This window comes from Bufo gargarizans, chromosome 7 (assembly GCF_014858855.1).
Source record: "Bufo gargarizans isolate SCDJY-AF-19 chromosome 7, ASM1485885v1, whole genome shotgun sequence".
In the NCBI taxonomy this organism is placed as follows: domain Eukaryota; kingdom Metazoa; phylum Chordata; class Amphibia; order Anura; family Bufonidae; genus Bufo; species Bufo gargarizans.
Window position 1 is genome coordinate 43,018,272 of NC_058086.1, and position 26,985 is coordinate 43,045,256.

The 26,985-nt window shown below is 44.2% G+C and overlaps 2 protein-coding genes across 3 annotated transcripts in view; one reads left to right on the plus strand and one right to left on the minus strand.

Annotated features, from left to right (window-relative positions):
• Positions 1–1,446: 1,446 nt before the first annotated feature.
• On the plus strand, positions 1,447–26,549 carry RPE65 (retinoid isomerohydrolase RPE65). 2 transcript variants are annotated; one of them, XM_044301612.1, is made up of 14 exons: positions 1,447–1,565; positions 2,121–2,203; positions 3,786–3,936; positions 5,482–5,589; positions 5,672–5,813; positions 7,218–7,365; positions 9,166–9,247; positions 10,746–10,878; positions 11,619–11,758; positions 12,884–13,013; positions 13,694–13,808; positions 17,186–17,280; positions 24,434–24,545; positions 26,187–26,549. In XM_044301612.1, the coding sequence occupies exons 1-14, from the start codon at positions 1,555–1,557 to the stop codon at positions 26,336–26,338; spliced, it is 1,602 nt and encodes a 533-aa protein (XP_044157547.1). In that variant the 5' UTR covers positions 1,447–1,554; the 3' UTR covers positions 26,339–26,549. The 2 variants fall into 2 exon arrangements, with proteins under 2 accessions (XP_044157547.1, XP_044157546.1); XM_044301611.1 differs by lacking the exon at positions 26,187–26,549 and having other exon boundaries at positions 24,434–25,159.
• The window catches only part of LOC122943686 (biotin-dependent 3-methylcrotonyl-coenzyme A carboxylase beta1 subunit-like), a 28,544-nt gene continuing 18,921 nt past the window's right edge, over positions 17,363–26,985 (minus strand). The window contains exon 13 of the mRNA XM_044301610.1: positions 17,363–17,639. The gene's annotated coding sequence lies outside the window, so the exon portion shown is untranslated. The remainder of the gene's footprint in view (positions 17,640–26,985) is intronic.

Sequence of the window (26,985 nt, forward strand, 5' to 3'; positions counted from 1 at the left end):
AGGAAACGCTGAGCAGCAACCCAGGGGTTAAATTTACACGGGTAATAAGAGCGGCAATATAAAGGGAACTGCGCAACTAACAATCGCCTAATAATCAGGCTTGATGTCTATGCAAACTGCACCTGCTCAGGGCAACCTCGGGCATCTTGAAGTATATGTACTGTATACTTTTGCAACAACTTTTTACATGTAGCCATAAAAAACAAAAACTGCCTCCCTGTGTCTACAGCTCATGTGCAGAGTTATGTCTCCATGGTTACAGACTACAAACAAACCCTGTGTGTAGTCAGATAGTCATAGGTTAGTCCATTCCCTCTTCTAGTAGCCATGTTGGAGAGAGTGCTGGGCAACTCCTTGATCTGATCATGGAGCCTTAACCCTTTAACATGCCTCTACCTCCCTGTGTATACAGCTCATGTGCAGAGTTATGTGTCTCCATGGTTACAGACTACAAACCAACCCTTTGTGTAGTCTGGTCCTGCACACTAGTCTGTTTCTGCACAGGGGGGACCCTCTAGGTTTGCTTTGGGGTTGGTAACCGTACTCGTCACTAAGATAAGCTGCTGAACGCTCTTACTGTAAAGAATCCTTTCCCTAAGGGTCCATTTACACATCCGTGTGTGTTTTGCGGATCCGTAAAACAGACAGCGGCAATGTGCGTTCCGCATTTTGCGGACCGCACATTGCCAGCACTAAAAAAGAATATGCCTATTCTTGTCCGCTATTGCGGACAAGAATAGGACATGTGCTATTTTTTTCGGGATCGGAATTCATAGAAATGAATGGCTCCGCAATTCCGTTCTGCAAAATGCGGAACGAAATTGCGGACGTGTGAATGGACCCTAAACCTATGATAAAATCCAATACAAGACACTGCCGTTCTTGTAAGGAATAGTTTGTGTGGTTATTGGGCGATATGACGAGGGATATTTAGCCAGGCAGTTTACTGGTCAGGAGTTTGGAAAAGCTGGGTGTCACCCCCTGTCGGCGCAGTGCGGGCGGCTATATTGGTTGTTACCCAACTTTTCCCAGAAACGGGTGCAACAGAAAGATGGTTAAATCTGATTTTTAACAATTTAGCGGCAGACAATCGATTTTTTTTATTTATTTATTTTTTGAAAAAATCTGATTTCTCATTAGAAGGTCACTGTCTTTTGTCTTGAGACGCCGGCCACAGGGCTCCATTGTAAGGTCTATCTGAGCATTTGTCCAATATAGTCAGCAATTCGAATGAGAAAAGCTCTTGTCTTGCTGCGTGTGACTGAATTCTTTCATTTAATCCACTGCTGGTTTGAAAGGATTTAGAACTAAACATTTTTCAAAGAACCTCCTTGTGCGAAGAGCAAAGACGCGAAGACTCAGCGGAGAGAGCTGCTTCAAGAGAATCCCGCTCCTGAAAGGATCTTCTGTTCCCCGTCCTCTCGCTCATTGGCTGCGCCGGCCCTTTAAGAAGATTATTCTCGTGAAACAAATCAAAGTCCCTATAAATAGATGGAAACTTAAAGGCTCCAAAAACTCACTCTCGGAGCGGCTCATCCCCTAGCAGGAGGCATCATGGTCAGTCGGTAAGTAGCAGCTGGGACGCCATTAGTATTCAGAGCGTCGCTCACCGACCTGTCGAGTCCACTTGTAGGAGGCATGAATCTTTTTTGACAACTTGATGGAAGTTTTATTTTTTCCTTACAAAGTTTCCACTTTTTAGATTTTTTTTTTTAAAGGCTGTTTCATACATTAGTCTAGTTATTAAGGTGAACCAGGGAAATTGCTTGTGTAGCAATTCCCTGAACACCCTCTTATAGCTGAAGAAAATCCACCTCCTCCTCCATCGGTGCCCGGAAAATCCTTCAGCAATAGTCAGGCTGCTGTTTATGGCATCCTGTATATGGAGACAGACAGAGAAAATTTCTATATAAAAGGAGATAAGGGGCCAACTGGCATGAAATGTGCCGCTTATCTCGCTGGACACAAAGTAAATCTTGCTTTCCCGAGTGGGGGACTTCCGAGCTGTCCAACGGTTTAAAATGATGAGTTATCCTTTCCCTTGTGTCCAATTTCTGGTAATTTTGTTAGCGGCTCGCTCCTCGTGGGCGTGTACTTATTTGTTGTGTGTTATTCTGCAGTGTGGAGCACCCCGCGGGCGGTTATAAGAGACTTTTTGAGACGGTGGAGGAACTGGCCACCCCAATGAGCGTCCACATCACAGGTAAGAAACGACAAGCCCAAGTTTTATCATAATACTGGTGACTAATGGGAGGAGCTAGAGAAACATTATGGGCGGGGCTATCTCGTAAAGAGGGGGCGTCACCTCTATTGACATGGCTGATTTAGTAAATAATTGTATTCCCTATGAAATAACAATTCTTCTGCATCCTTTATTGCCGCTTTATGTTGTGCTGTTCCTATCGTATTCCTCCTATAAATGTATTTATAAATGTACAACTGGGTGTTGCCAGTTGGGGGTTGTCTCTGCACAGTCTGAAACTATCCAATCAGTGCTGGCCATGATCTACAATGTAGGGACACCCATCATGAGTTTCTAGGAGGAGGAAGAAAGGATCAACAGTTCTAAGAAAAGAGGATCCAGTATTTTAACCTCATAGGGAATACATGCATTTTTTTTAAAGTGTAACTGTCATATTTTTATATTTTTTGTAATGTATAGGGGCAGTGATACTGACCATTTTTATAATTTACTTTAATTACTGAAATCACACACTGTCTGCCCCTATACATTACACAGATACAAAAAGAATGACCGTTACACTTTAAAGGCGATGAACACCTTTGTAATCATACATGTCACAATTTAAAGGGGACCCATCGCCTCTCCTGATATGTCTGTTAAACGCTATGAACACCTTTTGGGGGAATTTTATTATGATTGCATTTTACTAATTTGGGGCTAAAAATCTTTTTTTTTTCTTCATTTAGTCTTTTGTAAACATTTTCAGCCGTTTTTTAGTTACAGGGGTTAAAATCAGTCTGATTGCAGAGTATCACTTCTCAGTCCTGTCAGCTGATGACTCCTGTTTAGCCTTTTCTCTGATCTCCTGACCTCATAAGCCATATTCTTATCAGTTTGATAAAAAATTTGCTACAAAGAGTGTTTGTGAGGTCGGGAGATAAGATGATCTGTCAGCTGACGGGATTCAGAAGTGATTCTCTGCACGCAGACTGATTTGTTTAACCCCCTTTATCTCAAAAATGGCTGGAAATGTTTAATAAATAAAAAATGGAAAAAAAAAAGATTTTTAGCCCAAAATTAGTAAAATGCAAATCTCTTATCAAACTGATAAGAATATGGCTTATGAGGTCAGGAGATCAGAGAAAAGGCTTCACATGAGCCATCAGCTGACAGGACTGAGAAGTGATACTCTGCAAACAGACAGATTTTAACCCATGTATCTCAAAAACTGCAGAAAATTTTTAATAAAGACCAAATGAAAAAAAAAAAAAAAGAATCTTAGCCCAAAATTTGTAAAATGCAATCATAATAAATTGCCCCAAAGGTGTTCATAGCTTTTTAACAGACATATCAGGAGAGGTGATGGGTCCCCTTTAAATTGTACCATGTATGATACTAAGGTCTTATCATCAGTCTATTGTTCCCTGTTATCGGCCACCCTCCATGATCACTAATTTATATTGCGTCTCCATTGCTGATATCGGCCACCCGTCTTATAACGCTCCTGCCCTATTATAAGCTGTGACGTTATAGCTCTGGGTAGTCTCTTTGTTGATGGCCTCGCTCCTAGGTTTTTACCTCTCCATATCTTCTCGCACAGGTCGGTTGCCCCTATGGCTGTCCGGCAGTCTGTTGCGATGTGGGCCCGGACTGTTTGAAGTGGGCTCCGAGCAGTACTATCATCTGTTCGACGGACAAGCAATGCTGCATAAGTTTGAGTTCAAGGAGGGACACGTGACGTATCATCGCAGGTAGGCGAATCATCGCAGGAGGGACACGCCCCACAGCTATCTACGTTATATCGTAAAGGGACATTCACGCAAATTACGTGTCTACAGTGATCATTCATGTGTACATGTAAGGGAAGACTGTATGCAGGGTTATGTGTCTCCATGGTAACAGACCACAAATAAACTCTGTGTAGTCTGATCCTGCCGTCATACTCATTTACATTGTCACCTTCATCTTTTTAACCTACCAAATACCTTAGGCTGGTTTCACACACACATTTTTTATTTATTTATTTATTTATTTTTAGCAAAAACGCATTTTTAACATGAATTTCTTTTTTTTTTCATATTTTTTTGTGGTGTTTTTTTAAGGCAAGAAAACTGCACACAGATGTTAGCTGTAAGTCTTTGGTGATTTATGAACACAATACAAATATGCCTTTTTTTTTTTTCATGCCGTTTTTCTTCGCTTACGTTTGGGTTACACGGATTCCTGTTTTAATGGAAACAGGCATGTCTTGTGGAAAAGCCACACAAAAAAAACCACATGTACTAAAATACCCTATTTGTAACAAACAAAGCTACAAAAAACATCGGAAACACCCCGTGGGCGGTTATAAGAGACTGTTTGGGACGGTGGAGGAACCGGCCACCTCAATAAGCGTGTGCACAGGTAAAAACTGACAAGCCCAAGCTATATCCTAATATGGGCGGAGCTAGATAAACATTATGGGCGGAGCCATCTCCTAAAGAGGGGGCGTCGCCTCGAGTGACATGGCTGATTTAGTAAATAATTGTATTCCCCATGAAATCACAATTCCGATGCATCTTTATTGCCGCTTTATGTTCTGTTCCGATCCTATTCCTCCTAGAAATGTATGAATAATGTGTTGTCTCTGCACAGTCTAAAATTATCCAATCAGTGGTGGCCATTAGAGATGAGCGAATTTCATATTTTTAAATTCGTTCACGCTTCGTTTACTGGTAAAAAGTGAATTGCGTTATGGATTTCGTTACCACGGACCATAACGCAATTCTATGACGGAATGCCTTTAGAGACATTCCGTTATTCATTCCGTCATAATAGACGTTCTATGGGCTGCAAAACGGATCCGTCCCGTTTCCGTTATGCAGGACAGGACTCCCCTACATAACGGAAATGGGACGGATCCCTTTTGCAGCCCATAGACTTCTATTATGACGGAATGAATAATGGAATGTCTCTAAAGGCATTCCGCCATAGAATTGCGTTATGGTCCGTGCTAACGGAATCCATAACGCAATAACGCAAACGAATTTCATAACCAGAAATTTGCTCATCTCTAGTGGCCATGATACACAATGTAGGGACACCCATCATGAATTTCTAGGAGGAGTAAGAAAGGATCAACAGTCCTAAGAAAAGAGGATCCTCGAGCGCCTCCCCCCCCCCCCCCCCCGGGCATCGCCCCACCAAGACATTTCGCTGTAGGGTCCATGGTCGGGCCTCCCCTACCACCGGCTAAAGGCACACAGAGGTGGAAGTATTTTCTGACGTACAATATTTTTCTGTTCCTCTAATCACAGGTTTGTGAAGACCGACGCCTACGTCCGCGCAATGACCGAGAAGAGGATCGTAATCACGGAGTTTGGCACCTTCGCTTATCCAGATCCGTGCAAGAATATATTCTCCAGGTCAGTGAGGAGCACTGACTGGTCAGAGAGTCTAGGGCTGTAAAACAGTAAAAATATTTTTCCTTTTTGTTTTCTTCCCTAGGTTTTTTTCATTCTTCAAAGGACTCGAAGTGACGGACAACGCCCTGGTGAACATATACCCCGTGGGGGAGGATTTTTACGCCTGCACTGAAACCAATTACATAACAAAGGTTGACCCTGAGACTTTAGAAACAGTCAAAAAGGTACTTTATACAATAAATCGTCCGAGAATCGCAGAGATTATCACTAGCGAACGTTCACAGTAACGCCTGTTAGCGATAATCAGGTGGCGTAAATATGTACTGCCGATGAACGAGCGAAACGCTTTTTTATCGAGTAATCTGATTGTTTGTGCGCACGCAAAACTGATTTTAAGCACGATCTCCTGCCGGCAAGCAACGAGTCCTTATGGGGAAGAGTGATGGCATACTGTGGAGGAGATCACTGCATGTAAATACATCGGTCTCCTCCACCAGCAATCGGCAGATTGTCGGGAAGGAACGTTTCCTTCCTGACAATCCGCTGCAATATCGTCCTGTGTAAAGGGACCTTAAAGGGGTACTCCAGGAATTAAAAAAATATTTTATTTATAATAAATATATTCACAAATACCTTTCATTACTTAGAATGGCTTGTTTTGTCTGGGGAGCAGTCATCAGGAGAAATAAAATGGCCGCCGTCCTATAAGTGCACACAAAACCTGTCCTAATCACACAGGAGGACAAGTTACTTCACCACAATGAGCCATAGAGCTGCCTCATCCTCCTCTCTGCTCGTCAGGGATCATGATCCTGAATACAGGTGAATCTCTGTGGGAATGGAGAAGATGAGGAGACATGAGAGGAGGGTGAGGTGTGGTCATGAGCAGAAGCTCTTGTATGCAGTCTCCATTACCACAGTCTGTCCTGTCTGTACTTCATGTCTCCTCCTGAACTCCATGCCTTCCTCTGGATCAACTTGGATGGATGGACGGAGGCTTTCAGCCTTAGAAACTATGTTACTATGTGTGTTACTCTTTGTGGTCTTCTACTGCCTGTAGTTTACTTTTTAAAGTATCACATGACTACGAGATCAGACTACACAGGGTTTGTTTGTAGTCTGTAACCATGGAGACACAGACATCTCTATAGGTGTTGTATGCACAAAACGATAGGGAGTTTCTAATTTACAGTAGGCTGGTTACATAGTTGCTCTATTTCTTTCTTAGATGCATTGGAGTGATCATTGTAAAATGTTTTTGTTGCAATAGTATACATGCCCTAGACCAGCGATGGCTAACCTTGGCACTCCAGCTGTGGTGAAACTACAACTCCCAGCATGCTCCATTTATTTCTATAGAGTTCTGAGAGCAGCCAAGCAAGCGGGGCATCTTGGGAGTTGTAGTTTTACCACAGCAGGAGTGCCAAGGTTCGCCATCCCTGGCCTAGACAGATTATTGTTTTCATCCTTCAGTGTAAAATGTGGCGACTTCTTATGCTGATCGCTGGTGTCTGTATCATTCATCTGTCATATAATACTAGTAACGCTGATGTGTATATCAGATAGACATACAATTTTCCTCTGCGAGTCGCAGCCATTAGTCAGGAATAACCTTATATGACTTTCAGGTGGATCTGTGTAAATACGTCTCCATTAATGGCGTCACTGCACATCCGCACATAGAGAACGACGGCACCGTCTACAACATGGGAAACTGCTTTGGGAAGAATTTTTCACTTGCTTACAATGTTGTCAAGATTCCTCCTGTGCAGGCAGGTATGTGTGTGGCGGCAGGTTTACTATGGACTACAGGTCCTTCTCAAAAAATTAGCATATTGTGATAAAGTTCATTATTTTCTGTAATGTGCTGATAAACATTAGACTTTCATATATTTTAGATTCATTACACACCAACTGAAGTAGTTCAAGCCTTTTATTGTTTTAATATTGATGATTTTGGCATACAGCTCATGAAAACCCAAATTCCCTATCTCAAAAAATTAGCATATTTCATCCGACCAATAAAAGAAAAGTGTTTTTAATACAAAAAAAGTCAACCTTCAAATAATTATGTTCAGTTCTGCACTCAATACTTGGTCGGGAATCCTTTTGCAGAAATGACGGCTTCAATGCGGCGTGGCATGGAGGCCATCAGCCTGTGGCACTGCTGAGGTGTTATGGAGGCCCAGGAGGCTTCAATGCGGCGTGGCATGGAGGCCATCAGCCTGTGGCACTGCTGAGGTGTTATGGAGGCCCAGGATGCTTCGATAGCGGCCTTAAGCTCATCCAGAGTGTTGGGTCTTGCGTCTCTCAACTTTCTCTTCCCAATATCCCACAGATTCTCTATGGGGTTCAGGTCAGGAGAGTTGGCAGGCCAATTGAGCACAGTAATACCATGGTCAGTAAACCATTTACCAGTGGTTTTGGCACTGAGCAGGTGCCAGGTCGTGCTGAAAAATGACATCTTCATCTCCATAAAGCTTTTCAGCAGATGGAAGCCTGAAGTGCTCCAAAATCTCCTGATAGCTCGCTGCATTGCCCCTGCCCTTGATAAAGCACAGTGGACCAACACCAGCAGCTGACATGGCCCCCAGACCATCACTGACTGTGGGGACTTGACACTGGACTTCAGGCATTTTGGCATTTCCCTCTCCCCAGTCTTCCTCCAGACTCTGGCACCTTGATTTCCGAATGACATGCAAAATTTCCTTTCATCCGAAAAAAGTACTTTGGACCACTGAGCAACAGTCCAGTGCTGCTTCTCTGTAGCCCAGGTCAGGCGCTTCTGCTGCTGTTTCTGGTTCAAAAGTGGCTTGACCTGGGGAATGCGGCACCTGTAGCCCATTTCCTGCACACGCCTGTACACGGGGGCTCTGGATGTTTCTACTCCAGACTCAGTCCACTGCTTCCGCAGGTCCCCCAAGGTCTGGAATCGGTCCTTCTCCACAATCTTCCTCAGGGTCCGGTCACCTCTTCTCGTTGTGCAGCGTTTTCTGCCACACTTTTTCCTTCCCACAGACTTCCCACTGAGGTGCCTTGATACAGCACTCTGGGAACAGCCTATTCCTTCAGAAATTTCTTTCTGTGTCTTACCCTCTTGCTTGAGGGGGTCAATGATGGCCTTCTGGACAGCAGTCAGGTCGGCAGTCTTACCCATGATTGCAGTTTTCAGTAATGAACCAGGCTGGGAGTTTTTAAAAGCCCCAGGAATCTTTTGCAGGTGTTTAGAGTTAATTAGTTGATTCAGATGATTAGGTTAATAGCTCGTTTAGAGAACCTTTTCATGATATGCTAATTTTTTTAGATAGGAATTTGGGGTTTTCATGAGCTGTGGCCAAAATCATCAATATTAAAACAATAAAAGGCTTGAACTACTTCAGTTGGTGTGTAATGAATCTAAAATATATGAAAGTCTAATGTTTATCAGTACATTACAGAAAATAATGAACTTTATCACAATATGCTAATTTTTTGAGAAGGACCAGTATATCAAAGGTTGTGGTCTACAGAGGCCGCCTCCAAATCATTATCTGTGCACTGGGAATATTTGCTAATTCTACTAATTTACTATTACAGACAAAGAAGATCCCATAACAAAGTGCAAGGTGGTTGTCCAGTTTCCATGTAGTGATAGATTTAAACCATCCTATGTCCACAGGTAACCAGGAACATTTCTAGAAACAAGAATATAACTACTATAATACTGCTACTATGTACAAGAATATAACTACTATAATACTGCCTCCTATGTACAAGAATATAACTACTATAATACTGCTACTATGTACAAGAATATAACTACTATAATACTGCCTCCTATGTACAAGAATATAACTACTATAATACTGCTACTATGTACAAGAATATAACTACTATAATACTGCCTCCTATGTACAAGAATATAACTACTATAATACTGCTCCTATGTACAAGAATATAACTACTATAATACTGCCTCCTATGTACAAGAATATAACTACTATAATACTGCTCCTATGTACAAGAATATAACTGCTATAATACTGCTCCTATGTACAAGAATATAACTACTATATTACTGCCTCCTATGTACATGAATATAACTACTATAATACTGCTCCTATGTACAAGAATAAAACTACTTTAATACTGCTCCTATGTACAAGAATATAACTACTATAATACTGCATCTATGTACAAGAATATAACTACTATAATACTGCCTCCTATGTACAGGAATATAACTACTATAATACTGCTCCTATGTACAAGAATATAACTACTATAATACTGCCTCCTATGTACAAGAATATAACTACTATAATACTGCTTCTATGTACAAGAATATAACTGCTATAATACTGCTCCTATGTACAAGAATATAACTACTATAATACTGCCTCCTATGTACAAGAATATAACTACTATAATACTGCTCCTATGTACAAGAATATAACTGCTATAATACTGCTCCTATGTACAAGAATATAACTACTATATTACTGCATCTATGTACAAGAATAAAACTACTTTAATACTGCTCCTATGTACAAGAATATAACTACTATAATACTGCATCTATGTACAAGAATATAACTACTATAATACTGCCTCCTATGTACAGGAATATAACTACTATAATACTGCTCCTATGTACAAGAATATAACTACTATAATACTGCCTCCTATGTACAAGAATATAACTACTATAATACTGCTTCTATGTACAAGAATATACCTACTATAATACTGCTCCTATGTACAAGAATATAACTACTATAATACTGCTCCTATGTACAAGAATATAACTACTATAATACTGCTCCTATGTACAAGAATATAACTACTATAATACTGCTCCTATGTACAAGAATATAACTACTATAATACTGCTCCTATGTACAAGAATATAACTACTATAATACTGCTCCTATGTACAAGAATATAACTACTATAATACTGCTCCTATGTACAAGAATATAACTACTATAATACTGCTCCTATATACAACTCTCTCTAGATCTGACATCTCTGACTGGAATTGATGTTTTATAAAAGTCTTTATCGGCTTCCTGGATGGCGGTAGTTTTTTAGGACTGATGTCTGTGCACTGTACTGTATAACTATATGACTTGTGCGGTCAGTAAGACTCTGGTAACTCGTCTCCTCTCTCCTAGTTTCGGCATGTCTTCCAATTATCTCCTCTTCGTAGAACAACCAGTGAAGATTAATCTGTACAAGTTCCTCTCTGCCTGGAGCATCTGGGGAGCCAACTACATGGATTGCTTTGAATCTAATGAAACTATGGGCGTGAGTAAGAAAACTGCTTCCTGTCATAATATCTGCGGTGTCAGAAGGTCTTCGCCTTTAGTGCATACTGCGTCGTTTGGTGCTTAAAGCTCATGCACACGACTGTATCCATTTGGAGCTCAGCTATCCTGCCCGTGTGCTCCCTGTGAATGTCCAGGCACCTCCTCAATCAGCAAAAAATCCATCTGCCGTAGTGCATTAAATTGCAGAGAGGGAGGAGGGGGATGCAGCTGCAGTTTCTCTGCATCTTTCAGACTGCATGCTGTGAGAGGGGAGGAGGAGCAGAGATGGTAAATCTCAGTGTCATGCACCAACCCTTCAAGCACAGCACTTAGACATAACCGTGTTTCTTTAAATGTAGTTGCTAGAAATTGTATGCATAACTTAGTTTTTGGGGTCTTTTCCCACCCCTCAGCTTTGTATGGTTAAGGAGTAGCATGCTTAACAGAGAGGCAGGAAAAACTATTGCTATGGGGCTGATGATGGGAGCGGACCAACACTAATCTGCTATTTCGTGCATTGATGCCATCATAGCAGTCACTACTAGGGGGAGCTCACTGCAAATATATTAGTGTGTAAATCCGTGTGCAGTTAGCTCCACCTAGTGGTGGCTGCCAGCAGCTTGAATTACATCATATACTGAAACAGAAAATAATATATGGCGGGACCCATTCTGAGTTTTATTTATTGGGCCCCATCAGGGTTGTTAGCTGTGTGTCTGAGCCTGCTGTGTTCCCTAGGTGTGGATGCACGTCGCAGAGAAGCACACAGGAGAATACCTCAATGTAAAATACAGGACGTCGGCCTTCAACATTTTCCATCACATTAATACATATGAAGACAATGGATTTCTCATAGCGGATGTGTGCTGCTGGAAGGGGTAATGTCACCAACAGAACCGAACCCTAGATTCTAACAAACCCCAGGAGCACCACAGATTTTTTTACAATCCTGTTAGAAAGGTGCCCTAAAGAGAGGATGATTACTGGGTGCCCCTCTGCAGGACCCCCCGCAGCGATCAAGTGCAGACTGAAGGAACCCAGCAGGAAGTGTGCAAATTCCCTGCAGTGCCGCCACAGGGGAAAAGATGGATTGCGGAGGCTACATTGGGCTGTCGGTGTAATGCACTGACGCCCTGACTCCTCCAGAGATGCTCTTTCTAGTGCTTTCTGTCAAATGAGGGTCCTGAACGAGCACCCCTCCCCCCATTAACTCTAAAGTCCCCAATGGAGTATTTGTAATATTTTTTTTCTAAACCAGATACCCTTTTGATGTAACACAAGATCAGGATCTTTCCATCAACCCTTTCATTGCCCTAGACCACCAGAGATACTGGAATTAACCCCTGACTGTCCTAGACGACCAAGTGCAATATACTGATGTTAACTCTTTCACTGCCATAGACAACCAGAAATATTGACCATAATCCTTTGACTGCCCTAAATTACTAGGTATGCTAACCCCTTCACTGCCCTAAACCACCCGGGGTGTAGACAGTAATCTTTATTGCACCACAGCTGGATGCTGTTTAATACTATTTACTTGGGTAAGCTGCTTTATAGCTAATTATTTGGGCGCCCCACATTAATATGTGCCCTGTATTGCCTAGATAAGAGCACTCAGGTCCCAAACTGCCTCAGTCACCAGCAACAAGGGCTTAGGGGAACTCTGCTTAACGTATACTGTGTCCTTATGTAACGCAATGTCTACAGTATGCAGTCAGCTCTAGAGTCCCCCCTAGTGGTGGCTGTAGGTAGACAGAATATTATCTTTTACTATATGTCTATGCAGGGTTAAAATGGTAGAACATGACCTACAAGAGTTTCTGGAGATCCAGAAGTATTTTTAGCCATTGTTTCAGTAACATCCAGAGAAATCGCCCATTAATATTTCTTGGCTTCTGGATTCCACCATCGCTTCACTGTCTGCACCTCAGGCCTCTGTGATGTCGTATTAAGCCTCGGCATCTACTTCTGAAAGTCACTGTCCACCGTTATCGTTGCAGCTTTGAATTTATCTACAATTATTTGTATCTGGCCAATTTACGGGAGAACTGGGAGGAAGTGAAGAGACTTGCAGAGAAAGCTCCTCAACCTGAAGTGCGGAGATACATCCTGCCCCTCGATATCCAGAAGGTAATGTGCCCCCTCCTGTGGGCATGTGTTAGGCAGTGCTTGCTACCTATTGTCTTCACTGTTGGCTGCCCTTTTTAAGCTTTGCACTCCACTATGCTTTACACTGCATGTCTGCTTAAAGAGGACCTTTTACCACTGCGGAGATGCCTGTTTTAATAGCTTCATGCATTCCCCATGTAATAACGATTCGGGAGCATCTATTCTTATGGCTCCATGTTGTGCCGTTCCTTTACTATTCCTGCTAGACGTTATGAATGAATTGCTAGCAGTCTGCAGTAAGGGTACAAAGGGGCGGTAACCAGTTGGGGGTGTGTCCCTGCACAGACTCACTCTATCCAATCAGTGCTGCCATTTTCAGCCTGTGCAGATACACACCCCCAACTTGTGACCTCCCCTCTGTATCCTTACTGCAGACTGCTAGCAATTCATTCATAACTTCTAGCAGGAATAGTAAAGGAACGGCACAACATAGAGCCATAAGAATAGATGCTCCAGAATCGTTATTACATGGGGAATGCATGAAGCTAGTAAAACAGGCCTGTCAGGAGCGGTGAGAGGTCCCCTTTAAGCTGTAGTTTGCTGTAATCTGTGTATTCCTCTGGAGAGTAGAAGTGGAAGGTAAAATTATGCCATCAATGCAACGTAATTCCTTGATTTCTCCTCTTTTTTTTTTTTACCAGAATGACACCGGAAAGAACTTGGTGACGCTGCCCTACACTACAGCTACTGCCACCCTGTGCAGCGACGGCACAATCTGGCTGGAGCCTGAGGTTCTCTTCTCTGGCCCTCGACAAGGTCTGTATAACAGGATAACCATTTTTGGGCCTGTCCTGTGCATCTTGTAGTCCTTGCAGCTGTGTACCTACCTGTAGGTTGTTTAAAGCCTTGTGCACATGGGCCTCGGAGTTGTACGTAGCCATAATATGGGACCCATACGCTTATACGGGGGTTTACTATACCGCTGTACACCTCCAGTATTATACATTGCAGGGACTCTTTGTGCACGAGGCCTTAGATGTCAGGGACCTCCAGGTCACAAGGTCTTCAGTTATAACACCACTTAACCACTTCAGCCCCCCTAGCTGAAACCCCCTTAATGACCAGGCCACTTTTTACACTTCTGCACTACACTCCTTTTACCGTTTATCGCTCGGTCATGCAACTTACCACCCAAATGAATTTTACCTCTTTTTCTTCTCACTAATAGAGCTTTCATTTGGTGGTATTTCATTGCTGCTGACATTTTTACTTTTTTTGTTATTAATCGAAATGTAACGAAATTTTTGGCAAAAAATGACATTTTTTACTTTCAGTTGTAATTTTTTTTAAAAAAAAACGACATCCATATATAAATTTTTCCCTAAATTTATTGTTTTACATGTCTTTGATAAAAAAAAATGGTTTGGGTAAAAAATAAATAAATAATGGTTTGGGTAAAAGTTATAGCGTTTACAAACTATGGTACAAAAATGTGAATTTCCGCTTTTTGAAACAGCTCTGACTTTCTGAGCACCCGTCATGTTTCCTGAGGTTCTACAATGCCCAGACAGTAGAAAACCCCCACAAATGACCCCATTTCAGAAAGTAGACACCCTAGGTATTCACTGATGCGCATAGTGAGTTCATAGAACTTTTTATTTTTTGTCACAAGTTAGCGGAAAATGATGATTTTTTTTATTTTTTAAATTTCCTTTCAAAGTCTCATATTCCACTAACTTGTGACAAAAAATAAAAACTTCCATGAACTCACTATGCCCATCATGAAATACCTTGGGGTGTCTACTTTCCAAAATGGGGTCACTTGTGGGGTAGTTATACTGCCCTGGCATTTTAGGGGCCCAAATGCGTGTGAAGTAGTTTGAAATAAAAATCTGAAAAAAATGGCCTGTGAAATCCTAAGGGTGCATCTTTGGAATGTGGGCCCCTTTGCCCACCTTGGCTGCAAAAAAGTGTCACACATGTGGTATCGCCGTACTCAGGAGAAGTTGGGCAATGTGTTTTGGGGTGTCATTTTACATATACCCATGCTGGGTGAAAGAAATATCTCGGCAAAAGACAACTTTTCCCATTTTTTTATAGAAAGTTGGCATTTGACCAAGATATTTATCTCACCCAGCATGGGTATATGCAAGATGACACCCCAAAACACATTCCCCAACTTCTCCTGAGTACGGCGATACCACATGTGTGACACTTTTTTGCAGCCTACATGCGCAAAGGGGCCCAAATTCCTTTTAGGAGGGCATTTTTAGACATTTGGATCCCAGACTTCTTCTCACGTTTTAGGGCCCCTAAAAAGCCAGGGCAGTATAAATACCCCACATGTGACCCCATTTTGGAAAGAAGAATTTGATATTTTTTAGTTTTTTCTTACAAAGTCTCCCTTTCCGCTAACTTGGGACAAAAATTTAAATCTTTCATGGACTCAATATGCCCCTCAGCGAATACCTTGGGGTGTCTTCTTTCCGAAATGGGGTCACATGTGGGGTATTTTTACTGCCCTGGCATTTTAGGGGCCCTAAAGCGTGAGAAGAAGCCTGGAATATAAATGTCTAAAAAATTTTACGCATTTGGATTCCGTGAGGGGTATGGTGAGATTTTATTTTTTGACACAAGTTAGTGGAATATGAGAGTCTGTAAGAAAAAACAAAAAACAAACAAAAAAAATAATAATCAATTTCCGCTAACTTGTGCCAAAAAAATGTCTGAATGGAGCCTTACAGGGGGGTGATCAGGGAGTCTATATGGGGTGATCAGGGGTTAATAAGTGACGGGGGGGGGGGGGTGTAGTGTAGTGTGGTGCTTGGTGCTACTTTACTGAGCTACCTGTGTCCTCTGGTGGTCGATCCAAGCAAAAGGGACCACCAGAGGACCAGGTAGCAGGTATATTAGACGCTGTTATCAAAACAGCGTCTAATATACCTGTTAGGGGTTAAAAAAAATTGAGTTCACAGGAAATCTCGCCTCTCGCGAGAGGACACGCCGGCGCGTCCAGGAGGAATAACAGGGCCGCAGTCCTGTAGCGGTTAAAGGGGTTGGCCTATTTCGACGTTAAATTGTCAAAATGCCATATACTCCATACAAAATACATGAGTGTGTACTCTGCCGCAGCGTCAGTTAGGTAAACATACTTACCTGTCGCCCTCTGTGTCCATGGCCTGCAAGATGCCGGCGATCACTTCCTCTGACTTCTCCTGGGTTCCTTCTATTCTGCGCAGAGGATGAATAGCATATGGACAGATCCTGCGCATGCACAGAAGCAGGCAGCACAATCGTGTCTCTGAGCGCGCACTGGATGCGTCCATATGCCAAACGGATGGTACCTCGGAGCTGCCAGAGGAAGTGATCGCCGGCATCTTGCAGGTCAGGAGCGCAAAGGGTGACGGCTACGTATCCTAACCGACACTGGGGCAGCTGGCGGACAGAACACAGTCATGTATGGAGTTTACGTGTAGACGTCATCTTGACAAATTACAAATTTAATTCAATTAGAGCATGTTCTATTTTTGAGCGGTGCGGAGGCACGGAGAGAAAACCCACGTAAGAGCTCTGTAGTGCTTCCAGGGGGTTCCGTGCCTTTGTTCCGCACCAGACCTTCCGGATTGCGGACTTATTCAAATAAAAGGTTCCGCATCCGAGCACACGGCCGGTACCAGTGCATTGCGGACCCGCTGTTTGTGGGCCAAAATACAGGGACGGCCGTGTGCATGAGCCCTTACATTGTTTTTAGTGAACGATCTGGTTTGTTACGTTTCGATGACCGGATACAAAACTGCAGCTTTGTGTCCGGTTACAGAAAGGAAGACTATCTGAACAGATCTCTTCCCATTCTGAATAATAAATGGGGGCAAAACAGAACAATTTTGGCTCAGTTTTGAGATCCTCTTCCAGATATCAAAACCAGAATGCATACGAGAAAGTAGCTTTACTTTGACACAACTCATTAAAAGTACAGCAGTCTGAAAAGACTGCCAGTATCTGTCTGACCACTGGGTGGCAGTGTTCACTGTGATTTTATACTGCAGAAACGCCAGCGTGGTCTCAATACTTACATAGCGCCAACATACAGTGGGGCACAGGAAATGCACATGTTCTCCTTGACCAGATTCAATACCAGGATTACATATTATACCAGTATATATTCTCTCATCGTAAATGTATTTTTCCTACAGCTTTCGAATTCCCGCAGATCAACTACAGGGAGTACAGCGGTAAAGATTACAGATACGCCTATGGACTGGGACTGAACAATTTCATTCCTGACAGGGTGAGTGTATATGATATAGAATTGTATGATTTTGCTAATTTATGACGTAAAGTCATGATTTTATGAAAGACACGGAGGCGAGTATTGCTATAACTCTCTTTACTGACAAACCACAGCAGCAAAGAAAAAACTTAAGAGATTAACATATCTCCATGGTAACAAGCTCCTCCCCCTTGCTCCCCTATATATAGTCTCTGTTACAGGAAGCCTTCCTCTTTCTTGGCGGATGCCACTCCAACTCTTCAGGAACTTTGCAACAGAAGCCGAGAACTGGTCAAACCGGAACTGCAATGTCGTAACTGGAAACTAAGAACGTAGATCATACGTTATCCAACCGATAGTGAGGATTAAAAGTTACACTAGGAGAAAAGAGAAACAGGAAAATCACATAGAGGGGGTAATAATATACACTAAAGTAACCTGTGCATGTGCAGCAGCAAAAAGCATAATAAATGGCAAGTATAAGTGATCATCAGCAAGTCAAAGGTAATAAAATAATCAAATAAATAACTAAAGTAAAGTGACCAGGGAGGGAAAAAGTAAGTGAGGGAGGGCAATACTCGCCTCCGTGTCTTTCATAAAATCATGACTTTACGTCATAAATTAGCAAAATCATACAATTTTATTTCAAGACACGGAGGCTCCTATTGCGAGTTTAAAGCTGTCCAATAACAGGAGTAAAAACATGTTGAGTAGGACGGAAATAGAAGTCTCTGAAAGTCGATACTCTGGACCAGTCTGCAATTTTCATAACGTCCTCCAGGCGAGCACCCGCCGCCATCATAGAAGTGGAAGATGCGCTTCGAGTAGAATGGGCGGTGAATATTGAAGTATCAACACCCGCTAAGGCCATGAGCCATTTAACCCATCTAGCCAAAGTTGTGGTGGAAACTGGGGCAAACGGACGTCGGTAAGAAAGGAACAACTGAGGGAGCTCGTTGGAACGATGAGATAAAGTTCGAGACTCATATTCCCGTAAACAAGATACGGGACAAAGAGCAGGAACTCCCGGAAAACAAGGATAAGACACAGAACGAATCTGGGTCTTAGTCCGACGAGAAATGTCAAAGGTGACTCCTTCAGGAGAGAAAAATCTGGCGTTATGATCTAACGCTCTCACGTCAGAAACTCTCTTACAAGAGATAAGACAGAACAGAGTGACCAGTTTAGCTGACAATTGGCGTAATGAGAGTTCAGAATTGGATGGCCAGGAAGAGAGGAAATTTAAAACCAGAGAAACGTCCCAAGTGGCGGAAAGGCGTGGTCTGGGAGGACGAGCCATCCTGGAGCCTTTGAGTAGGCGGCAGACTAAAGGGTGTTGGCCTGCTGAACGGCCTTCGAAACCTTGATGAAAAGAGGAAATGGCGGACCTGAAAAGATTTATAGTCCGATAAGCCTTACCGTCTTCGAATAGGGAAGTAAGGAAATTCGAGATGTCTGTTACAGGGGCTGAAACGGGATCCAGACTCCGGTCCACGCACCAACTAGACCAAGATCTCCAGGCCGCTCTATAAGCCCGTCTGGTGCCGGGAGCCCAAGACTCTTCCAGTAATCTCCAAGTTGCTTCCGAAAGGACGTAGCCTTCGTAGGAACGCCTGATACTCTGCACGCCAGTAATCGGAGAGAACCATCCAGAAGGAGAGGATGTTGAACGTCTCCCGGACCTAAGAGGAGATCTGGATAAACTGGTAGAAGAAAAGGAGGGAAGATGAGAAGCTCTAGAAGGTTGGGGAACCATGACTGAGTGGTCCAAAACGGAACGATCAAGATGATCTCCGCTGATTGGAAACGGACCTGGTTCTCAGAATCATTGAGAACGGCGGAAACGCGTAGTGAAGATCCTCTGACCAATCTTGAAGGAATGCGTCTACAGCTTCCGCTTCCGGGTCCGGGCGCCAACTGAAGAACCTCGGTAGTTGTTTGTTCAAACGGGAGGCGAAGAGATCGATGCAAGCAGGGCCCCAGATTGAGGAGATGGTAGAAAACACCTGCGCATCTAATCTCCAATCGCTGGCGTCCCTGAGATAGCGTGAGCTCCGTTGTGTAATCCTGGGAGTATTCCGCCACCACTGTAAGTTCCCGACTCAGACAGAAGGACCAGAAATCCCTGGCCAAATGAGACAGCATGGGAGAATAGGTACCGCCCATGGCATTGACATAACGGACAGCGGAGACGTTGTCCATGCGTAGTCGAATGCAAGCTTTGGCCATGTCCTTCGCAAAACTGCGAATAGCGAATGAGCCCGCCAGGAGTTCCAAGGCATTGATGTGTAGAGGAGATTCCTCTATTGACCAACGACCCCCGGTCGAAATGCCCTCGCAGTGGGCTCCCCAGCCGAGTAGGCTGGCGTCCGACTCTACTGTAAAATCCGGACGAGGACCGCAAATCGCCTTCCCGTTCCAGGCTTGAAGATTGCCGATCCACCAATTGATCTCTTCCCGAGTTTCGTCGTCCAGACAAATAAAGTCCGCGTATGTGGCTCCTTTGTGTAAATGCGCCGTCTTTAGGCGTTGTAGGGCTCGGTAATGTAAAGGGGCTGGAAAAACGGCCTGGATGGAGGAAGATAGGAGGCCGATGATCCGAGCCAGATGTGGAAGGGAAATCCGTGGCATGTCCAGCGTTCTGCGTAGTTCCTTGCGAATCTCCTTGATCTTTGTCATCGGAAGACTGAGGGTTTCTGCTACCGAATCCACGGAAAAACCTAGGAATTCCATTATCCGTGCTGGGGTCAAAACGGACTTGTCGTAGTTGATGAGGAATCCCAATCCGGTTAATAGGTTTGAAGTGAGCTCCAGGTGCGAGAGAAGGGTCTGTCTGTCCTGGGCCAACAGAAGTATGTCGTCCAGGTAGATAATTAGTCGAATTCCTCGACTGCGAAGCCATGCTACCACCGGCCGCATGAGTTTGGTGAAACACCATGGAGCCGATGAAAGGCCGAAGGGGAGGCAAGTGAAACGCCAAGTTTCTTCCTTCCATCTGAAGCGAAGCAGGTCTCTGGAGGACTCTTCTACGGGGACGGTGAGGTACGCGTCCTTTAAGTCGAGCTTCACCATCCAATCCCCTTTTAGTAGAAGATCCCTGAGAAGATGGATGCCCTCCATCTTGAAGTGTCGATACCGTACAAACCTGTTCAGGGGGCGGAGGTTGATGACTGGGCGCATTTGGCCGCCCTTCTTGTGCACCAGAAAGATAGTGCTCAGAACGCCTCCGGAGCAATCTGGCGCACGTTCGATCGCCTCTTTTCTGTGTAGGTCCATCAATTCTTTGTCTATGTGGAAGAGGGTCTCTGATGAAGTGACCATAGGGTAGGGGGGGGGGGGGTGGGAAGAAACGGAAAACTTACCAACTCTATTTGGAAACCAAGGATTGTGGAGAGCACCCAAGTGTCCATGGTGATGGCGGACCAAGGACGAGAAAAATGTCGTAGTCTGCCCCCTACACAAAGTAGAGGTGGTACACTTACCGAAAGGGCGGCGGGAGCTGGAGCTTCCACGGAAACCTCTACGATTGGGGGCACCTCGGGATGGGAAGAAACCCATTGGTTGTCTGGAATCCTGGAATGAGGATCTTTCGGAAAAGGAACGGTGGCTGTAGGAACCTCGACCCGAGCCCTGGGTCTGGAATGAGGAGCGGCCGGACAGACGGCCCCTGGAGCTGCCGGCCCTGTGTGAAAAACGAGGGTGGAAAACCCTCTTCATGGAGGATTGGGCCTTGTCAAGGGCCGTGAATGCTCCCACAAATTTGCTCATGTCTTTAATAAATGAGTCACCAAAGAGGAGGCCCTGAGCCTCACTTCCAGATTCGGACAGAGCCAGATTAGCTAATTTAGGTTCGATCTTAAATAAGATCGCCTTACGTCTTTCTATTGAAAGGGAAGTGTTGACATTCCCGGCTATACAGATGGCACGTTGTGCCCAAGCACGGAGGACCTCAGGGTCCACAGACTCATTAGCCGCTTTAGCGGTCTCAGCTAATTCAAAGATTTTTGCTAGGGGCCCAAATACAGACGTGGACAAAATTGTTGGTACCCTTTGGTCAATGAAAGAAAAAGTCACAATGGTCACAGAAATAACTTTAATCTGACAAAAGTAATAATAAATTAAAATTCTATAAATGTTAACCAATGAAAGTCAGACATTGTTTTTCAACCATGCTTCAACAGAATTATGTAAAAAAATAAACTCATGAAACAGGCATGGACAAAAATGATGGTACCCCTAGAAAACACAGAACATAATGTGACCAAAGGGACATGTTAATTCAAGGTGTGTCCACTAATTAGCATCACAGGTGTCTACAACCTTGTAATCAGCCATTGGGCCTATATATATGGCTCCAGGTAATCACTGTGTTGTTTGGTGATATGGTGTGTACCACACTCGACATGGACCAGAGGAAGCAAAGGAAAGAGCTGTCTCAAGAGATCAGAAAGAAAATTATAGACAAGCATGTTAAAGGTAAAGGCTATAAGACCATCTCCAAGCAACTAGATGTTCCTGTGAGTACAGTTGCACATATTATTCATAAGTTTAAGATCCATGGGACTGTAGCCAACCTCCCTGGACGTGGCCGCAGGAGGAAAATTGATGACAAATCTAAGAGACGGATAATCCGAATGGTAACAAAAGAGCCTAGAAAGACTTCTAAAGAGATTCAAGGTGAACTTCATGCTCAAGGAACATCAGTGTCAGATCGCACCATCCGTCGTTGTTTGAGCCAAAGTGGACTACATGGGAGACGACCAAGGAGGACACCATTGTTGAAAACGAATCATAAAAAAGCAAGACTGGAATATGCCAAACTACATGTTGACAAGCCACAAAGCTTCTGGGAGAATGTCCTGTGGACAGATGAGACAAAAATCGAAGTTTTTGCCAAGGCACATCAGCTGTATGTTCACAGACGAAAAAATGAAGCATATCAAGAAAAGAACACTGTCCCTACTGTGAAACATGGAGGAGGCTCTGTTATGTTCTGGGGCTGCTTTGCTGCGTCTGGCACAGGGTGTCTTGAATCTGTGCAGGGTACAATGAAATCTCAAGACTATCAAGGAATTCTAGAGAGAAATGTACTAGCCAGTGTCAGAAAGCTTGGTCTCAGTCGCAGGTCATGGGTCTTGCAACAGGACAATGACCCAAAACACACCGCTAAAAACACCCAAGAATGGCTAAGAGGAAAAAATTGGACTATTCTAAAGTGGCCTTCTATGAGCCCTGACCTCAATCCTATTGAGCATCTTTGGAAGGAGCTGAAACATGCAGTCTGGAAAAGGCACCCTTCAAACCGGACACAACTGGAGCAGTTTGCTCATGAGGAGTGGGCCAAAATACCTGCTGAGAGGTGCAGATGTCTCATTGACAGTTACAGGAAGCGTTTGATTGCAGTGATTGCCTCAAAAGGTTGCGCAACAAAATATTAAGTTAGGGGTACCATCATTTTTGTCCATGCCTGTTTCATGAGTTTATTTTTTTACATAATTCTGTTGAAGCATGGTTGAAAAACAATGTCTGACTTTCATTGGTTAACATTTATAGAATTTTAATTTATTATTACTTTTGTCAGATTAAAGTTATTTCTGTGACCATTGTGACTTTTTCTTTCATTGACCAAAGGGTACCAACAATTTTGTCCACGTCTGTATATCCTGTAGTTTATCCTGGCATGCTCGAAGAGCAGAATCTAGGCCTCTCCTAGGATTCCAGCCAGATTTGGATAGAAATTGGACCATCTTAGGGTCTACTGATGGTGTATCGCACACTTTGTTTGATATTAAGGGCCGCGGGCATTCAGCCCTGAGCTTTTTACGCGCCTCCTTACTGAGGGGGCAGCGGACTCTGGCTTCTAAGTATTGGGCTACATGATCCAGCGGTAGCCACTCAGCCGACCTCTGGTGGTGCAAGGAGTTGGGGTCAAATAATGGTTCTCCAGAGGGGTTGGTCAAAGGACCAGATGAACCCAATGCAGCCTGGGATGTAGACGGTACTGCCGCAGTAGCGGAACTGTCAGTAGGCCGATCATATGGGGAGTCAGACAGGTCTGCATCTGGAAATTCCTCATCCTCAAATCTAGCCTCATAGTCGGAACCGAATTCGGATCCTGAAACTGACTCTGGTTGTGCTCTGGCACATTTCCAACTCCTCGCCTTTTCTGCCTGGCGGGAAAAGGCTCTTTTGCGCGATCTTGGCGCGCTGTCTTGGGTGGCTATGGTCACACCAGTCAAATCAATTCTGGAGGTTGGATGGGAAGTAGCACCTGCTTGGGAATCAACCGTGGGTGTGGGGGGCTGACTCTTAAGTGCATCTGCAATTGTCATGGAAAGGGAATGGGACATAGAACCCATTGCCGCTATAATAGCCTCTGACACAGAGCGCTGTAAAATATCCACCTGGGAAGGGTGTAGAGTGGAAGGGGCTGCACTAAACTCAGGTGCTGTAGGAGGGGAGTGAAATTCTACCTCAGACTCCTCAGCCATAGAATGTCTAGATGGGGTATGTGACATGGTAACTGAGGTGATGTACCGAGATTTATTGTGTCTAAGTATAAATCTGGGCTCTAGTGATGACTCTAATAAACAGGGTAGTTAGGGAAAAAACAAACAATTTAATTGGGGTGAGTTACCCCACAAGACGCAGTATAGAAGACGCAGTCTGGCAGCGATGTCAGGGAAGACCGAAGGGTGTGACTGAACGTGATTGCGCGCCTAAATATGAAGGTAAAATGGCCGCCGAGAATCTCGGGATAGAGAAACGCGAGATCTCCGGAGTGGCCAGAAGGGATCAAAATGGCCGCCGAGATTCTCGCGAGCGGAGGGGTCCGCGCGAGATCTCGGGGCAGCGCGACTAAAATGGCGACCGGCCAAAGAAGCGCAAGGTCTTTGGGGCTGGGAGGAAACAGACGAAAAATGGGGGTGAGTACAGGGAGCAGCAAAGAAAGAGGAAGGCTTCCTGTAACAGAGACTATATATAGGGGAGCAAGGGGGAGGAGCTTGTTACCATGGAGATATGTTAATCTCTTAAGTTTTTTCTTTGCTGCTGTGGTTTGTCAGTAAAGAGAGTTATAGCAATAGGAGCCTCCGTGTCTTGAAATAAAATTATATAGCTACTGCTTTCCCAGTAATCGTGATGTATAACGTCTTTCTATACGCCCTTCCAGCTTGTGAAACTGAACGTCAAGAGCAAAGAAACGTGGGTCTGGCAAGAGCCCAACACCTACCCCTCCGAGCCGATATTTGTCCCAACCCCAGATGCTCTGGAGGAAGACGATGGTAATGATATTTCCAGGGATTGGTCAACGCATAATGAAAAGTTCTGTAACCTAGTAATCTACTTTGCGTTTCATTGCCTGGCCAGATCTCTGCTTGCTGCCAGCAAACGGAAACATTCTGTTACAGTTGTATCCAGTCTAAGCAATCTTCTTGGTGCTTATACATCAGCGGCACAAACCTTTCTCCTGTACCGTGCGTGCGCTACAATGTATCAGGTGACGCAAATGGGGATCTTGAAACTGGTGATATATTCTTAAAGCATTTATAACTGAAACACAAGTTTGAATGGGTTTCAGATTATTTGCATAGGACTGGACAACCCCTTTAAATTCTAATTTGCAATGTTTGATATTAGACTGGTCAACAATGCTCAGAAATGGAAGGATGGCGTAGAGGGCAGCGAATCGCTTCCTACAAAATCGTTCATAAATCAGCCTGCTTGAGCAGGGAGGGGCTGGCCCCGCTGCTCAAGAGACTCCCCCTTACCGCTTGATCTACTGCGTACCTGGCAGTGTACCGCAACATGCGCAAGGCTCAGGAAGCAGCAGCAGAGTCTCTGCACTTGTGCTGTTACTTGGAGCGCAGGCGCGAGATTTCTGTCCCTGTCAATCAAGGGGGAGCGGTGCGTCTCCTGAGGAGCGGTGCCAGCCCCTCACTGCTCAAGCAGGCTGAATTCAGTTTGTGCCAATCGATTCTCTCACTGCTACTTTGGAGGCTTTACGGTGAAGTCGCACACTACTGTCCAATAAATCTGAACGGACACTTGCAGAAATCCATGTAACCGCCACCAAAACCGCCCCATTCAGATGTATGCTACATCCTGGAGACATACAAATGGGATCTTCTGAATGGGGACACAGATTTTATTCTATTTCCCCTTTAAAAAAAACGGAAGTTACTCCGTGTGCATTCCATTTCCGTATATGCCCCTTCCGCAAAAAAATAGAACATGTCCTATTATCGTCCGCATTACGGACAAGGATAGGACTGTTCTATTAGGGGCCAGCTGTTCCATTCTGCAAAATACGGAATGCACGCGGATGTCATCCGTATTTTTTGCGGACCGCAAAATACATACGGTCGTGTGCATGAGGCCTTAGACGAGGGGAATAATACCCAGTTGGCTCATGCATTTCCAGGAGGAATTACAGAAAAACGTGCCGCACAGAGTTGTGAGAAAAGATGCTACAAAATAGCCATTTCATGAAGGAGCACAAATATTTAGTAAAACGGAGAAGTCTAGAGATCTGACCGTTCCTCTTCAAGGGCACCCGTGCACGGGGCAGATATGTATGCAGAAAATCTGCACCAAAACCCTCACTAATTGTGGTTTTTGTGCGGATTTTCTGTTTGACAACCTCATTGAAGTTTACGGAGAAAATAACTCTACAGAAGATTCGGAATCGAACATCTGACATGCGGCAGATTTTAAAATCCACATCAGGTGAATTTTCCACATGGAACAAAAAAAGCAAAAAATCTCATGCAAAGTTGTGGTTTTTCCGCACATAATCTGCATCGTGTGCAGTTACTCTAAAGGGGCGCCAACCTCTATGGACCTCAGCGAGAGCGGCCCCTGTTCAGGACCCCTCATAAGTCACATTGTGTATAACACTGATCAGCTTTGTATTGTTCACACAGGTGTCATTCTGAGTATGGCCATCTCCCCGGCTGTGGGGCACAAGCCCTCGTGCCTGCTCATCCTGGATGCAAAGGACATGAGTGAAATCGCCCGAGCGGAGGTCGACACCATCATCCCCGTCACATTTCACGGCATGTTCAAAAAAGCCTAAAGAGAAGCGATCACCTGGCTGCTTGTGATACAAGGCACAACAAAAAATCCCAAGATACAATGTATCATCACAGGCCAGAACCCGGCGCTGGCATTCTGTATATGGAGGCTGCACATTTTACTCCATTTGTATATTTATTGCTCCATGTAGATCCGAGAAGGAGAATTCCATCTTGTTTAGCTCAGTCCGTTTCTAAATAAATGTGTTTTGCATTCTTTCGGCTGTTGCGCCCTCATGTCTGCCGCCGGTACCAAACATTATCATTTTTTTCAGTAATACATGTAACTATATAACACTTCATGTCATATTGGGGTGAGGTGGCGTCTTCCTCACTTTCCAGCAGCCTGTCCCTTTTTCCTCTCTGTAAATCTTCAGAAACCACCATGCATCTAGTGTAAAACGATAAGCCCTCAGGCACAAGACCATGGGGCCGCCGTGCCTGTGTTACGGACCCCTTCTGTGGGTTTTTGGGTCTGTGACTCTGATAGGCTGTCCTGTCTCTCACCGCATCTTGCGTATCACAGACCCATTGAAGTCGGTGCCCACAAGGCCTAAAAAGAGAGGGAGGAGGGGGATGGAGCTGCAGCAATATGAGGGGCTGCAGCAGGGTGGAAGGTCTCCGACATCACACCAGAAAGGGTGCATGT

Coding starts and splice junctions, on each gene's coding strand:
- RPE65 (XM_044301611.1), top strand. Junction 5,590..5,671: donor TGCAAGAATATATTCTCCAG/GTCAGTGAGGAG, acceptor TTTCTTCCCTAG/GTTTTTTTCATTCTTCAAAG. Junction 11,759..12,883: donor GATGTGTGCTGCTGGAAGGG/GTAATGTCACCA, acceptor TTATCGTTGCAG/CTTTGAATTTATCTACAATT.